Genomic DNA, 17,419 nt, shown 5'->3' with positions numbered 1-17,419 from the left:
TCATCAGATATGCAAGACTGTATGCTTCATCATAAATTCATGACTATGGAGGTAAATGGCTTGCTTTTCTCCCATAGACAGCTCTCTGGTTTTCATGTTGGTTTATCATTTCTAACAACAAATGCAGTTTCACACGTGAAACCCAAGGCTCAAACCAAGAATAGACAATCAGAGCTATTAACTGTTTAAACAATCATTCAAACAGGGCACACCTGGGCAACAAGAAACATCTGTCAGTCACATATTCCAATATTTTTGATCAGTTGAAAAATGAGTGGGTTCAAACAAAAGTGCCATGTGTCCAAAGTCTTTAGTGTATAACAAAAAAAACAAATTGGTCTTGCTATTCCAATAATCTGAGAGGGGACTGGACACAGAACTGACTCCATTTTAGAACAAACTTGTAATTAGTATATTGAGCATAATTCTTGCTTGTTTGTGGCAGTGTATATAAATAATTACTTATACATCTCAAATGACACATTACTTCCAAATTATTTATGTGTATAAATTACATTTTCCAGTTCCTATAATATTATCTACACATCCATAGCTCCTCTTATGTACAATCATGTCTCCTTATTTAAGAACATTGGTTACTTTGTATACCAAATCATGATCTATAGCTATAGAGAGAGAGAGAAAATCAAACAGGTTTATGTGCATATGGTAAATGACATCATAACCATAAACAGTTAGTAAACACATAAATCATGCCTTGTTTCGAAATCACCCATCTAGATGTCTGACCTCATTCCTAAAATATACAATCACATGTTTAAATAGATGAGCTGATTCATATGTCGTACCAGCATTTCATGTAGGTCCTCATGTAACCCTCACTAAATCACAATCATTAATGGAAACGCATTTAGACTGCCTTTGACCAGCAACATTAAGTCCTGTCTAGGGTGATTTCATGATGGGGTGCTATCTAACCATTGTAACTCTTAAAATTGAACTCTATTTTTTATCATTTAGTGTTCATTTTATTGTTATTTTCAACACTGAATATAAGAAAAACACACATTTAACCTAAACAGGGTTAACCTACTTCAGACAACAATTAACCTATATGATAATGTATCTTAGACAGCAAATTTATACAAGTTTTTTTGCTGGTAATGGCTACATTTTGCTCTTAAGTAACTGAGAGGGTTGAATGTATCAATTTTTAGAATGTGATGAGCAAATACACAAAATGTGATTAACTAGCATCCATGTTAATGGCATAAGCATATTAATGACATTCTAGGACATTGTTTTACTTAAAATGTATTTGTTTAATTAATAATTCACATTCAGTGTACAATTTTGGTAACAGGGTTGAACTTATTTTTGGTCCAGCCACGATCTTCAGGTAACATAAGGTGCAGTGTTCTGCTGAACATGTGACTTGGAATATTCCAAATATTTCATAGGGATGAATGTGTTCAGGTAACAGGGTTGAAGGAACATTGATAACTTCTAGTTACTGGAAGAGTGTTCACTGATTTCTTCAAACATACCTTTGGTGATTGTGGGAAAAGGGTTTTATTTTTACTTCATCAGTCCACAGCAATTTTTTCCAGAATGCCTCTGGCTTATCTTGGTGTTTTGCATACATCAGATGTTTTTATAATTTTGTAATGAGGTTTTCTTCTGATGACTCTTCCATGCAGATTGTGTTTGTGCAAGCAGTGCTACAAAGTAAAATGGTGCACCACCACTCCTATATCAGTTAAACCTTTCTGCATGTCCTTTTTTTTTATCTTCCAGAGCTTGCCTGCCATTTCTTATGAAATTTTAGACAATGAAAATTGTAATCTGGGAGTGCTTTGATATCTTTTTATAGATTTTCTTTACTTTGTAAGCGTGTTGAATCTTAGCACAAGATTTCAAGAGTCAGAAAATTTATTATGCCCTGGAATTGTTGTTCTCGATTACAATTTTTTTACCTGCCTAAAGACTCAATTAAGGCAATTGAGTCTTGAGTCAGTTAAGGACTAACAGTTTAATTAAGTTCTGAGACCTTACAACTGGAAGGGTATTTTTTAGTTTAATTTTTAGTATTTTTTTAGTTTGTTTGGTTTTTTTAGTAGTTTGCTGCTGTGGTTGTGTTTACTTCTTTTCACTTCAAAAATCAACAGAATATATAATTTGTGCCCAAACCTTTCCATAGAACTGTAACTTTTATCATTTTATATTATTTAATTTTCCATGTAAGTATACACGAAAGTGACTTATTTTACGTGTCCACACATAAAGATTAACACATATACTAATGTGACTACCATACATTCTGATTTGCCCTGTGTGAATTCTTATAGTTCTTATAGTTATTAGCCTGTTTGACAGGTCAGTTGAAGTGAAAGGGGTTTAATCCAAACCTCAGTAACTCAAAAACCAGTAGGCCTATAAATATTGTTAACTTGGACCTATTGTGTTCTGCCAGTGGAGAATTAAGGAATACAAAACTTCATGTCAACAATAATATTACTGTACACATTTGAATAATGAGCATAATATTTCTTATTTTTATTATGCTTCTGAAATAAATCTGTACTGAGGGGTCCATGGAATTCATTTTACAGTTAAAGAGGGCTCTTATTACAAAAAGTTAGAGAAATCCTGTATTAGAGACTCATTTTGCACACTCTCAAACCTTCTGCATACTACAAGAGGAGTTTCTCATTTTCACTATCCTCACTCAGTGCTCTTCTAGGCACTTCTGTTTCTTTTATTCATCGAATTATCAGAGATGGATCAGTGGAAGGGAAAACACCATGACATTCAATAATAAAGCTCCCGTAGCCTTTATTAAAGTGTTTAGTATTTCCAAAATCCAAAATATTGAACTATTTATGTTGAAAATAAGTGTATATGTTGGAATATTAGTATGGCTGCAGAAACATTTTCCTGGTTTTGCTAATACTATTTATAGCAGCAATGCCAGACGGTTTGCTATTATCTTTCATATAATATTAAAAAATTCAACATCACAGATTACAGGTTCATCACTGCCCACTGAACTCCTATTAAAAATTGGAAATGATGGTATTTTATGCCTAAATATTTTATGCCAGTGCAACTCTATATTTTATTAGCAAAGCATCTATTCCCTTTCAGTGGTTCTCTCATTTTCTTTTATTAATAACACACATCACAACCACATTATTATATATATAAAATATTTTTGTTAAATTCACATTTATTTTTTGCATTTATCCCATATTTTCCACAATCCCATATAAAAGATGTATTGTCGTAAAATTACAATAAGATTAGTTTGAGGTGTAAACACTTGTTTTAGGAAAGTGCTGTGTATAGAAATTCAAGTTTGTGATTCCTGGGAAAAATTCCTGTTGATGATCAAGTCGTGAAGTTATTGTATAGACTGCGGCATCCTTTTTGAATTAGTCATGAAGATGTTGGTTTTCTCCCACCTGTAGAATTATTTAATAGATTTAGTCCATTCATTATGTGATAATGTAATTCTGTCAGTGTGGTTTATAAGCTATTTTATTTAATGTGAGATTTTTGTTTAGGCAATAGATTCTACCTAGACATCTTTAGTAGAATGTCTGATCAAAAGTAGGATGACTTAAACAAGAAATTAATACCAGAGGAAATTAAGTGTCTCTGATACCTCTTTCATAATTATGATCCCTTATTGTACACACCTTTAAACCAGAGGATAGCTGGCTTTTGTGGCAATGCCACACTGGTTATTCTTGTTCCTTGACATCTTGATATAGCCGTCATGACCCCATTCAAGACCCCAGCTGTGAAATACAATTTAACGTTAGTGTAGAATTTAGTGTTTAATGTGGACCCACACTTTATAGTTTACTTCCTTTACATCCTTCACATAAGAAATATAATCATTCCTGTATAATTATCATTGATTTGATAATATTCTAGAAATATTATTTTCTTGCAACCTAGTAAATTGAACCTGCTTTTTAATACCTGATTTGTTGTGTTTTGTTTTTCTTTACCTGTTCTTAACCAACCAGTAATCCTGTCCATCATCAGAGCCATAACCAACAGCCAGGACACCATGATCCAGGTCAGTGCTGCTACAGTCAGGTTCATCATAGACACCTAAATCCATTGAAGAAATAATTTATTTTTAAAAGATTGAGTAACTGAGTGAGTAATTTTTGTAATTATTGAATCAAATCAGTAAAGGAAACCCTAATGTCTTGGCAAATTCATAGAATTTCCTCAAGTTCATAAATATAGCTATACCATGCATTCATACTGCATTGGTTAATCAGTCAATTGTGTGAGACTCACCTGATTCATAGAGCTGGAAGGATTCATGGCCTGCATCTATGGCGACAGAGATGGGTCCGATTGTGGCCACGGCTTCCTGCAAAGCGTTCTCATCTTCACTCTGTATGTCCACATAGCCAGTGCAGGTGGCTCCAACAGTGGCTGGATTATATCTGCAAGCCCCATCCTGCAGTGAGAAAGAGATTGGAGAATTCCCTTTTTTAAAGACCTGACAAAGGCCAAAAGAATCCAACAATTATGTTCCAGTTTTTTATCTAATGGGCAGGACCAAACAAAGGTTGAAGGTGTTCATATTACTGTTTCAGTTTTCCACTCACCTCGGCCTCATAGGGGTAGGAGTCCTCTGTGTCCAGTCCTCCATTTTCTTTCACATATTCGAAGGCCCAGTCCATCCAGCCACCACCACAGCCCAGGTTGCCAAATGCTCCAGAGCAGTCTACCAGCTGCTGCTCGCTGAGTGACACCAGTTTTTCAGTTTTCCTGTATGTCTGACCCTCCAGTGCCCCTGTCTGAGAGAGGATAGATGGAAGCAGAATAGACAACAAATGATTGTCTTGTGATAGACACCATACATTTAGAAGATGACAAATGGGGATGAACGTAGGGTTTATTAGCATTATGGAATTATTTACTCTTGGGATTAAAGGCTAAATGGCAGTAGGCAGAGGAAGGGCAAGTACATTAGAACCTGAAATAGTCTTGTGCTGAATTAAAATTGCTTGCTACATAATCATTAGTTCCTGTTCCTCCTTACCGCACTAAAGGCCCAGCAAGAGCCACACTGCTTCTGGTCTTTAACATCAGTCACATAGCCCTTGTCCCTCCAGTCCACAGTTTTTGGCAAAGTAGCTCCTCCTGCCTGTCGGAGGAATGTAACTGCACTGTGTCTCTTGGTCCTGTTGAAGGATCCCAGGCAGCCCTTAAACGCAGACTGTCTGTACTCCTGGTTACTCTGTTAGACAGAGAAATGGTGGGAGGAGATTACTACACTTCACTTGTAAGGACACATACTTGGCTATCCATAGACTATGGTTAGGCATCAGGCCAAGCAAGGCTTCTACAGACGTGATACAAAAGATTTAGTCTTTTTTAATTACCATGTCCGCAAAGTAGGTCATGCCGAGTCTGTAGCTCTTAATGCCCTGGTCAGCCAGCATGTTGTGTACCAGGACCAGCTTGCGATTTTCCAGCCATGTATTCTTACGCTGAGACTCCTCCTCTACAGACTTATAGATCTTACCTAGGAGAAAAAACTCACACTATTTAAAAAGGTGCATAAATTTGATTGGCAGATGCTGAAATGTAAAACATGCTGCAAAATTACATAACAAAGGAGAAATATCTTGTCTCTTGTTTTTCCAGATTATTGTGAAATAAGCATTATATACTGTAGATTTTCAAACTGGTACAAGGGACAACCCACATTTGTGCTCTCTCCCAACATGCCTAAGCAAAACAACCATGAATGCTGTAGGTCAGGTAAAGGTGTTTTGGGAGATAAGAGATAATGTTCACTGCCTGAGAAGTCTGAAGACCAGTTTGGAGAACAATCATCTATACTGTGTAAAGGTAATATTACCTACATCAACACATTATTTGGAATATAGTATTGTACTCGTTTCTCTGCAAAATGTTTATTAATTAATATATTAATTAACATAAAGACCTCATAATGTAGTGCTGCTGCCTACATCTATTTCTAACTTACAGTCAGTGAATCTACAGTCAGTGAATCTACACCAAAACATTGTGGCAACATTATTAAAAGAAATAATAAATTAAATGTAACCCCTTTTTATTTGTGTAGTATACTTTAAATAAAGTGCATCATTTGGAACTATTTCAAACAAATTGTAAATAATAAAGGTGATTACATAAATACATTTAATTTATTTAGCATTTAAATACATTTAAATTATTTAGCACTTCATTTTTTCCATTATATTCTATACCAGTAAAGTAATATAAAACTGTAGGACCCACTGTGAACCCCTGCAGATCTACATGTATGCGTGCACACACACACACACACACACACACACCGATAGACTTGTAGCATCTAGTAATACCAAAATGATGTGTGTCACAGTACATAATGTCCTTTAACCCCTTTAAACACCCAGGAACTGACAGTTCCAAATTTACATTCTTTATAGGTGACTACTTACCTTTCTTGTGTAGTTTTTCTGTAGTTACTGAATAATATACTTTAACATTAAGAAATGATTAATAAAATGAGAGCTTAAGGGGTTTATAGACTAAATGGAACATGCATTTATCCTGGAAAACCAACAACACTGACCGATCTAACACAAGCCCAAATGAATACTGAAATTCAGAGTCTGTGAAAGTAAACATTTGTTCTACTCTGTTCTACAGGCACATAGTAAATGCTTTATTGAAAATGTTTAATAGCTACTGTTGTATTTCTATAATTCAGATAACTATAACCATTTATAATATTTCTTAAACCTATCAGATAGTGGCTTAAATTACATTATTAAAATCCAATAAATATGTTAATTGTATTTGAAATCAGTTGATCTTGTTGATTCTTCTTTTTTTTTAATTATTTTAATGATTTTTTTTAAAGTGTACTCTGTGTATATTACTGTTTATTAATCCAACTAGTAATGTTTTATGAAATGCTCTCAGGCCATAGTTTAAGAAGGTTTCTCACCAAACTTCAGTTTCCAGGCATGAAACTCCAGGTCCTCCAGAGAGATACTGGCTGCACTGGACAGAGCCACGAGAGCGCTGACGACAAGTAAAACCCTCATTCTGCAAACGCTGAAAAGATAATTGGTCTGTGTTTGTGGCGAAAAGACAATGTGAACTAAATACCATTAGCTTTTTCCATTCTCCTGTATATTACTCCTCTTCACCATTACTCACATCCTTTTCCACTCGTTCACTGGTTTCATAGTCAAAAATAGGAAATACAAAAGTGAAACCAACTGCCTGTATTAACTAAAGTCATTGTATCTAGATAAAACTAAGGGCTAAAAGCTAGTTGACCTGTGCCGACCTAGGACAAATGTCTGTGTGTGTGTGTGTGTGTGTGTGTGTGTGTGGTACATACCTGTTTGTGTGTGTCTTTGAATGGACAGCTGCCACGTTGTTCCTGAGTTTATATACTGCTGTATTACAGGTCTGGTCAGGTGCTTGTCACACACAGCCACAAAGACTCATTTTTACTGGAAGGTTATATAGCATTTTTTATTTGAGGAAATTCCACAGTCAAGGGAACTTTACAGATAACTTTACAGAGGAAATACTCAATAACATAAACTCAAGAATTATTTCAGGTTTCCTCCATAGCTGGGAATTGTGTGTGAAATAAAAATAAACAACTGTGGTATATTAGAAAATATGAACTACTGCAATAAAAAAATAAATAAATTAAAAAAAACTTTTAAGTCAATAGTTGCCTATAAAGTTAATAATATAGTCACATATATATAGAACTGACTCCATTTATCAATTTGTAGAGCAAAATTTTAATAGATTGTGGCAGCCTATATAAATATAAATTACAAATTACTTACATAATACATAAAACTATAGTAATATGCAATTTTGGAAATAAGCAGAAGGTTTTAGAATTTTGAAATATTTAAAACAAAGAAAGTAAATGTTCAATAGATTGCATATTTAATATTCAAGATTCTTCACTATTTCTGTCTCTATTTCTAGAGAAAGCAAATATTTCTAGGTAAGCAAATGTGTGATATTGACCACGTTAACTGCTTTGTACGAAAGCTCAGACTTTCCTTATGCCTCTTCTATTGAATCACATGTTCAGATAACACTTCAATGGATTTGATCTAAAATGGATCACAAGTTTTTGCACAAACTCTTGAAGTCCATGCCAGCTCGAGTGTATACTGTCATTACAGGAAAAAGGAGATGTACCAAATACTAAGAGACTCTGAAATTCATGTAAACATTTCCTATAGCTATAGCATGATTGTGAATGTCAAACAGGCTTATTTTCATCTGGTAACTGGTGAACAAATCAATCATGTCTTGTTTCAAAATCAGCCATCTATATGCTACATTCACAAAATGTCCAATCTCACGTTTAGGTAGATGAGCTCATTCTCAGTTGAGTTGTCATACCAGCATTTCATGTATCCAGATGGTGCAACTTCCTTCTGAACATGTGACTTGTGGAATGTTCAAAATACACTATATGGCGAAAAGTATGTATGTATGTAGACACCTGACCATGACACCATATGTTGTTCTTCCCCAAACTGTTGGCACAAAGTTGGAAGCACACAATTGTACAGAATGTCTTTGTATGCTGTAGAATTATAATTTCCTTTCACTGGAACTAAGAGGCCCAAACCTGTTCCAGCATGACTGTGCACAATGTGAGCTCCATAAAGACATGGTTTGCCAAGGTTGGTGTGGAAAAGCTCAAGTGATCTGCGCAGAGTCCTGACCTCAACCCCAATGAACACCTTTGGGATGACCTGGAACACCAACTGCACCCCACACTTCCTCGCCTGACATCAGTGCCTGAGCTCATTACTGCTTTTGTGGCTGAATGAATACAACTCCTCACAGCCACGCTCCAAAATCTAGTAGAAAGCCTTCCCAGAAGAGTGGAGGTTATTATAACAGCAAAGGGGGACTAAATCTGGAATGGGATATTCAAAAGGCACATATGAAAGTGAAGATCAGGTGTCCAGAAACTTCTTTTGAAATACAGTCACTTGAAACTTATAGGCATTATACCCCGATCAGCCATAACATAACATAACCACCTGCCTAATATTGTGTAGGTCCCCCAAAACAGCTCCGACCTGTCAAGGCATGGACTCCATAAGACCTCTGAAGGTGTGCTGTGGTATCTGGCACCAAGACGTTAACAGCAGATCATTTAAGTCCTGGTGGGGCCTCCATGGATGGGACTTGTTTGTCCATCACGTCCCACAGATGCTCGATCGGAGTGAAATCTGGGGAATTTGTAGGCCAAGTCAACACCCTGAACTCCTTGTCATATTCCTCAAACCATTCCTGTACAATTTTTGCAGTGTGGCAAAATTTGGTGCATTATCCTGCTGAAAGAGGCCACTGCCATTAGGGAATACCATTGCCATGAAGGGGTGTACTTGGTCTGCAACAATGTTTAGGTAGGTGGTACATGTCAACATAACATCCACATGAATGCCAGGACCCAGAGTTTCCCAGCAGCACATTGCCCAGAGCATCACACTGCCTCCGTCAACTTGCCTTCTTCCCACTGTGCATCCTGGTGCAATCTCTCAACAGGTAAGCGATGCACACGCACCCGGCCATCCACATGATGTAAAAGAAAATGTGATTCATCAGACCAGGCCACCTTCTTTCATTGCTCCATGGTCCAGTCCTGATGCTCATGTGCCCATTGTAGGCAGTTTCACGGGGGACAGGGGTCAGCATGGGCACTCTGACCAGTTTGCAGCTATTCAGCAAGCTGTAATGCACTGTGTGTTCTGACACCTTCCTATCATAGCCAGCATTAACTTTTTCAGCAATTTTGCTACAATAGCTCTTCTGTGAGATCAGACCAGACAGGCTAGACTTTGCTCCCCACGCGCATCAATGAGCCTCGGGTGCCCATGACCCTCTGGCTGGCTCACCAATTGTCCTTCCTTGGACCACTTTTGGCAGGTACTAACCACTGCATACCAGGAACACCCCACAAGACCTGCCATTTTAGAGATGCTCTGACCCAGTTGTCTACCCGTCACAATTTGGCCCTTGTCAAAGTCGCTCAGATCGTTACACTTGCCCATTTTTCCTGCTTCAAAAATATCAACTTCAAGAACTGACTGTTCACTTGCTGCCTAATATATCCCACCCCTTGACAGGTGCCATTGTAACGAAGATCAATGTTATTCATCTCACCTGTCAGTGGTTTTAATGTTATGGCTGATTGTGTATTTCATAGGGGTGAATGTGTTGAGGTAACAGGGTTGAGTGAATGTTCGGTATGATGGGCTTCATTTATCAAGCTGGAAGTCATTCTTGTGTAATCACTTACACAAGAAATGTGGTTTTCATGAAAATCAAATTAGCTCTGAAAATTTCCCATGAGAGCTCTGGAGTTTGTGTAAATGTATGGATAAAGAAACTCACTAATGTAAACATTAGTGATTGATTGACTTCAAATTATATAACTGACTGTACAAATAATTACACAGGACATACATAGGACATGTTCATTTTTAGCAGATTAATTTTTTAAAGAAATGCAACAGCACATATAAAGATTTGCAAATCAAAACACATTTCCTTTTATTTCCAGGTAAATAAAATAATAAATTCTTTAAAAACTAGAACTTTTTGGCTGATACAAATTTCTGAAACCAAATACAGCTGTGCATTACAAGTACTTGTGCTACATTATTTTGAACATAAGAAAATGAAGTATTTTGAAACATAGTCACTTGAAATTTATAGGCACTATACAGAATACCTCCACATGCAGAGAAAGACGTTTACATTTTGTTCTGTAATGGCAACATTACAAAGTACTTATGAAAAAGGTGTTATGGACCTGGGTGGTGTCAAAAAAATATTTTGAGACTTTGTAGGCCAAGAGTGAAACAAAGCCAAGTAGAATTTCATCCAAGTTTATGACAAGACAAAGACCAGTGATTTATGGTCTCAAGACTAGTCTCAAATACCACAAATACCGCAAGCTGTAAAAAATAGACAATGAGCAAAGTGCTTAAAATAAAAGCTGACTGAAATTATCTGATATGATTCTTTGGTAGTATTCTAAGCAACTCCGGCTTCGACAAGTCCTTACAATTGGCTTTAGATAGACCATTGAAACACTTTTTCTACAACAATACCTGTCTAACAGCAGTATTTTCACATTCAGGTCCATTTTTACATTTACACAATGCATTCCATTTTCTCAGTAAAACATACCCAACAATAAGCATCCCAGTACAAAGAGGGTAGAGCAAGCCTCGCACTGAACATGTTGAGTTTTATTGGAAACCACAGGATAGATAGCTGCTGTAGCAATACCACACTGGTTATCCTTGTTCCTGGACATCTTGATATAGCCTTGTTCACCCCATGTAAGACCCCAGCTGTGAAATACAATGTAATGTTTCCATGTATTTCATGCTTTGCTGAAGAAATATAATCACTCATGTCTACTTATCAGTGGCATGATAATAATCTAGAAATGAATATGAATATGTGATTTGTGGTGTTTTGTTTTATTTTACCTGTTCTTAACCAGCCAGTAATCCTTTCCATTATCAGTGCCATAACCAACAACTAGGACAGCATGATTCAGGTTAGGGCTGCTACACTCATGTTCATCATAGACACCTAAATCCATTGAAGCAATACATTATTTTAAAAACTCAATAACATTTTTTGTAATTAGTGAATCAAGTGAGTAAAAAAAAACTCTGTGTCACAGAAAATTCATAACAACAACAACTTCTGTATGTATCTATACCATGCACTTATACTGCATTGGTTTATCAGTGATTGTGTGAGACTCACCTGATTTATAGAGCTTGAAAGAATCCTGGCCTGCATTTATGGCGACAGAAATGGGTCCAATTGTGGCCACGGCTTCCTGCAAAGCATTCTCATCTTCACTCTTTATATCTACATAGCCAGTGCAGGTGGCTCCAACAGTGGCTGGATTAAACCTGCAAGCCCCATCCTGCAGCAAGAAAGAGATTGGAGAATTCCCTTTTTTATAGACCTAACAAAGGCCAAAAGAATAGGGCATTTCTGTTCCAGGTTTTATCAAACGGGCAGGACCATGGCTGAAATTCTTAGTTCTTCGCGATGGTAACAGCTACCACATCACATCACACCACTCTATCATTGATTGTTTTCCTATAATAACATGCCCCCAAGTGTTTTGATCCTTGCTTACTGCTGAAGTTGAATTTTGTAATTGTTTTTGTAACGTTACATCAGCTGATACAAAGAACCTTTTAGGTGTTGGGTAGCCTTCTGAAGCTGCCTTTAACTAAAGTTTGAGTGATTTAGCATAATAGTAAGCAATTTTACAACAATTTGACATACCATGCAAAACGAAGTTTGATGTGTTCATATTATTGTGTTATTGTGTTCATATTATTGTGTTCCACTCACCTTGGCCTCATAGTGGTAGGAGTCGTGTGTGTTTAGTCCATTATTTTCTTTCACATATTCAAAGGCCCAGTCCATCCAGCCACCGTTGCAGCCCTTGTTCCCAAATTTTAGAGAGCAGTCTATCAGCTGCTGCTTACTGAGTGACACCAGTTTCCCAGTCTTCTTGAATGTCTGACCCTCTAGTGCCCCTGTCTAAAAGAGGATAGATGGAAGCAGTATAGAGAATGAATGAGTGTCTTGTTAAAGGCAGTATACATTTAGGGAATGGCAAAAGTTGGAGGGATATACGTGAGGTTGAGGAGCATAATTGAATTATTTACTCTTACAATTTAAATTCTCCTATTCCTCTTTACCGCACTAAAGGCCCAGCAAGAGTCACACTCCTTCTGGTCTTCAACATCAGTCACATAGCCCTTGTCCCTCCAGTTCACAGTTTTTGCCAGAGCAGCTCCTCCTGTCTGTCGGAGGAATGTAGTTGCACTGTGTTTCTTGGTCCTGTTGAAGAATAGCCAGCCCTTAAACATGGAATCTTTGTACTCCTTGTTGTCCTGTTTGACAGAAAGATGGTGGATGGAGATTACTGCCACAATTGTAAGAACTGGTTATACAGTATACTGAAAGAACTTTACTATACAATTCATGCTTAAAAGTGAAAAGACACTTGTAAGCATGTGTGTGTATGTGTTTGCCTTCAGCCCTCACATAAATTGAAACATAAATTGTGAATATATAGATATAACTCTGAATATATAAATGTAAATCGTGAAGATATAAATGCAAATCTGAATATACAGTTAGGTCCAGAAGTATTTGGACAATGACTTTGATTTTGCCTTTATACATCACCACAATGGGTTTGAAAAACAATCAAGATGTGATCAAAGTGTAGACTTTCAGCTTTATTTTAAAAGGTTCCACAAAAATATGTCATTTACCATTTAGGAATTACAGCCATTTTAAGCAAAGTACTTCCATTTTCAGGGGCTCAAAGGTATTTGGACAATTGTCTGACAAGAAGTTAATTGACCAGGTGTGGTCCATTCCCTCGTTACTTCAAGACAAATGAAGCAGATAAATGGTCTGGAGTTGATATCAGGTATTGAGTTGGCATTTGGCAGCTGTTCGACTGGAGCTACCAGTATGAAGTCCAAGGAGATCTCAATGCAAGTGAAGAAGGCCATCATTAGGCTGAAAAAACAACATAAATCTATAAGAGAGATCAACAGTTGGGTACATTCTTTAAAAGAAAGAAAGCACTGGTAAGCTCAACAACATCCAAAGGCCTGGAAGACCACGGAAGACAACTGAAGTGGTGGATCGCAGAATCCTTTCCTTGGTGAAGAAAAACCCCTTCACAACATCAACAGAAGTCAAGAATACTCTGGAGAAGGTAGGTGTATCATTGTCAAAATCTACAATCAAGAGACGCCTTTATGAATGTAAATACAGAGGGTTTACAACAAGGTGCAATCCACTGGTAACATTCAAGAACAGGAAAGCCAGATTAGACTTTGCTAGAAAACATCTAAAAAAAAGCCTCCCATGTTCTAGAATAAGATTCTTTGGACTGATGAAACCAAGATTAACTTGTACCAGAATGATGGGAAGAGAAAAGTATGGTGAAAGAAAGGAACAGCTCATGATCCACAGTATACCACATCATGTGTCAAAGGAAGTGTTATGGCATGGGCATGTATCGCTGCCAATGGAACGGGCTCACTGGTGTTTATTGATGATGTGACTGCTGACAGAAGTAGCAAGATGAATTCTGCGGTGTATAGGGCTATACTCTCTGCTCACATTCAGCCAAATGCTACAAAACTAGCATAGGACGCCGCTTCACAGTGCAGGTGGATAATGACCCTAAACATACTGCGAAAGCAACTCAAGACTTTTCGAAGGCAAAGAAATGGAATATTCTTGAATGGCCAAGTCAGTCGCCTGATCTCAACCCAATAGAGCATGCTTTTCACTTACTGAAGACAAGACTGAAGGCAGAAAGACCCACAAACAAGCAGCAACTGAAGGTGGCTGCAGTGAAGGCCTGGCAAAGCATCTCCAGGGAGGAAACTCAGAATTTGAGGTTTAAGAACATGGGCTGCAGACTTCAGGCAGTCATTGACTGCAAAGGATTTCCATCCAAGTATTAAAATTATGGTTATATTTACAATTATGTCACTTTGTTAAAATACCTTTGAGCCCCTGAAAATGGAGGAGGTACTTTGTTGAAAATGGCTGTAATTCCTAAATGGTAAATGTCATATTTTTGTGGAACCTCTTAAAATAAAGCTGAAAGTCTACACTTTGATCACATCTTGATTGTTTTATTTCAAATCCATTGTGGTGGTGTATAAAGGCAAAATCACAAAAACTCTGTCATTGTCCAAATACTTCCGGACCTAACTGTGTGTATATACATGTGGATATATATATATGTGGATATATGGCCTACAGTGGAACTAATTTATTTTAATCTAACCATGTCTGCAAAGTAGTTCATGCCGAGTCTGTAGCTTTTAATGCCATTGTCAGCCAGCTTGTTGTGGTTCAGGACCAGCTGGAGATTTTTCAGCCAATTATTCTTATGCTGAGACTCCTCCTCTACAGACTTATAGATTTTACCTAAGAGAAAAAAACACACTAGAATTAGAAAGGGGTATGAATTTGATTGGCAGGTGCTGAAATTGAAACCATTCTGCAAATTTTCAGTGTAAAAAGGAAAAATTTTGTGTCTGTTTCTGTTAAGCATTATATAGACATCCCAGCATTCCTCACATTCCGCCTACAGCACAATGATACATTTACACTATAATCAATAGATCTACTTCAAATCATTATAACAACATTATTTAAAGAAATAATATAGAGTACATTTAACTCCCTATTCATTGTATCACTTTAATAAAGTGTATGAATTGTAATTATTTGAAACAAATTATAAATAAGAATGGTGATGATTTATTAACTAACTTTGTCACACACACATACACACACACACACACACAAACACACACACACACACAGAATCTTGTGGCATCAACTAATACCGATGTAACATTAGACATAGTGCATAGGAAGTATGAACTATGAAAAGCCCAAACTCATAAGGGCAAAACTATGTATTTTTTCTCACAAGCACATCGTGAATGTTTTATAGCAAAGGTTTTATACTGTTGTATTTCTATAATCTCTATAACCATTTTTAAAGGTGTATTCTGTGTTTATTACTATGTATTTATCCAGCTAGAAATATGCTATTAAATGCACTTGGGCCTCTGAACAATTTAAGAAGTGTGTGTAAGATGACTTCTTACCAAACATCTGTTTCCAGTCCCGAAACTTCTGCTCTTCACTATCTGCGTTGGTCAAAGCCATGAGAGCGGTGACAAGAAGCAAAACATGCATTCTGCAAAGACTAAAAAGATTTTTGTCTTTTTGTCAGTGTTTGTGGTGAAAAGACAATGTGAACTGAATAAAGTTAGCTTTTACTTTTCTCCAAGGTGTTACTCCTCCTCAATTTTACTCACATCCTGTTGCACTGGCTCACTGCTTTTACTTTGTTCAGATAGTCACAAACAGGAAATACAAAAGTGTAGCTAACTGTCTGTTTTATCTAGAGTCAGAATCTATGTGAAATGAAAATGTATATGATCTGTGATATACTGTATGAGAAAATATGAAGTATAGCAAGAAAAAAATTATTAAACAATTTTTACAGGGAGATATAATTTATTTGTATTTTAAGTCAATAGTTGGCTGTATAACTAAAAAAGTAGTTGCAAATACATAGAACTGGCTCCTTTTATCAATTTTTAGAACACAATTATAATTAGTGTATTGCAGAATTCTTAATCATGGCAGTGTATACAAATATAAATTACAAATTACTTACAAATTATTTACAATTGCAAAAATGACATGAATATAAATGAATATTGAATATAATGAATATAATCTACACATGAATATAATCTACACATCCACAGCACCACTTATGTACAATCATCCCTCCTACTTGAAGTATATGGATCATTTTGTACACCAAATCACAGTCCTTTAACTATAGTACGATTGAAAACAAGTTAGAAAGAAACAGGTTTATATTCATCTCATAACTGAAATCAAGCTTATGCCATTAGCAGTTGGTAAACACTTAATCATGTCTTGTTTCCAGATCAGCATCTAGATGCTTGACATCAGTCACAGAATGTCCAAATGCATGTTTACGTAGATGAGCTGATGCACACTTGTGTTGTCCTACCAACATTTCACGTAGGTCCTCATGTAACAACTGCTAAGACATAATCAATTGCAAGTCCTTTCAATTGCTTTTGACAAGAGACATTAAATTATCTTTGGGGTCAATTTGACCCCATTCAATGTTTAACGTCTCTAAATACATGATTGACATCATTTTTTTTTGCTTCTTATTTAATGACTTTTCCTAATTTAATGGGGACAATGGGGTAAACATAAAATTAACATGATGATATGTTTTCAATGTCCTGTACACATTTGGTAGCATCAGTGTTCTTTGGGGTCAATTTGACCCCAGGCTGTTTTAGCTGTATAAAACATGTAAGAAATATCAAATTTTTACACGCATTTGTTTTGGATGATATTGCGGGTCACTATAACATACAATTTTATAATCTTCAAAAAACTTGCCTCTGCTTTAGTGCCTCTGCTGTAGTATTGCGAGAACCACTCATAGTTCACGTAACATGGGGAAAGGAAAAACACAATTCTCACGAGGACATTGATAGTTCACCCAACATAGGGGAGGAGCAAACATATAAAAGCTTCCACAGCAGCCTTCTCTAAAATTTCACTTGGTGATCTGTGGGCTCTCTTTTTATGAAAAAAAAATTGAAAATGAATTAAAAATGACCTCTTAGCAAAGGTTTTCTGTCAATGGCATTTTGTCACAGTTCTTTGACAGTGTAAGTGACACGGAGGAGAATGTGACTGAGACAGAGGATAATGTTGAGGAGGACCCTGAATA

The 17,419-nt window shown here is 36.5% G+C and overlaps 1 protein-coding gene across 1 annotated transcript; it reads right to left on the bottom strand.

Moving 5' to 3' along the window:
• Positions 1-2,776: 2,776 nt before the first annotated feature.
• On the bottom strand, positions 2,777-15,912 carry LOC117598270 (cysteine proteinase). Its single transcript, XM_053237514.1, has 16 exons — positions 15,729-15,912; positions 14,894-15,036; positions 12,768-12,962; positions 12,415-12,606; positions 11,809-11,974; positions 11,523-11,628; positions 11,203-11,381; positions 7,364-7,445; positions 6,962-7,071; positions 5,379-5,521; positions 5,036-5,233; positions 4,599-4,790; positions 4,282-4,447; positions 3,981-4,086; positions 3,663-3,764; positions 2,777-3,425 (listed from the first exon to the last, which is right to left on the bottom strand). The coding sequence occupies exons 1-15, from the start codon at positions 15,817-15,819 to the stop codon at positions 3,665-3,667; spliced, it is 2,169 nt and encodes a 722-aa protein (XP_053093489.1). The 5' UTR covers positions 15,820-15,912; the 3' UTR covers positions 2,777-3,425; positions 3,663-3,664.
• Positions 15,913-17,419: the final 1,507 nt, after the last annotated feature.

This window comes from Pangasianodon hypophthalmus, chromosome 10, assembly GCF_027358585.1.
Source record: "Pangasianodon hypophthalmus isolate fPanHyp1 chromosome 10, fPanHyp1.pri, whole genome shotgun sequence".
Taxonomy (NCBI): Eukaryota; Metazoa; Chordata; class Actinopteri; order Siluriformes; family Pangasiidae; genus Pangasianodon; species Pangasianodon hypophthalmus.
The sequence above is the reverse complement of the archived record's forward strand: the minus strand, read 5'-3'. Positions and strand labels throughout refer to the sequence as shown.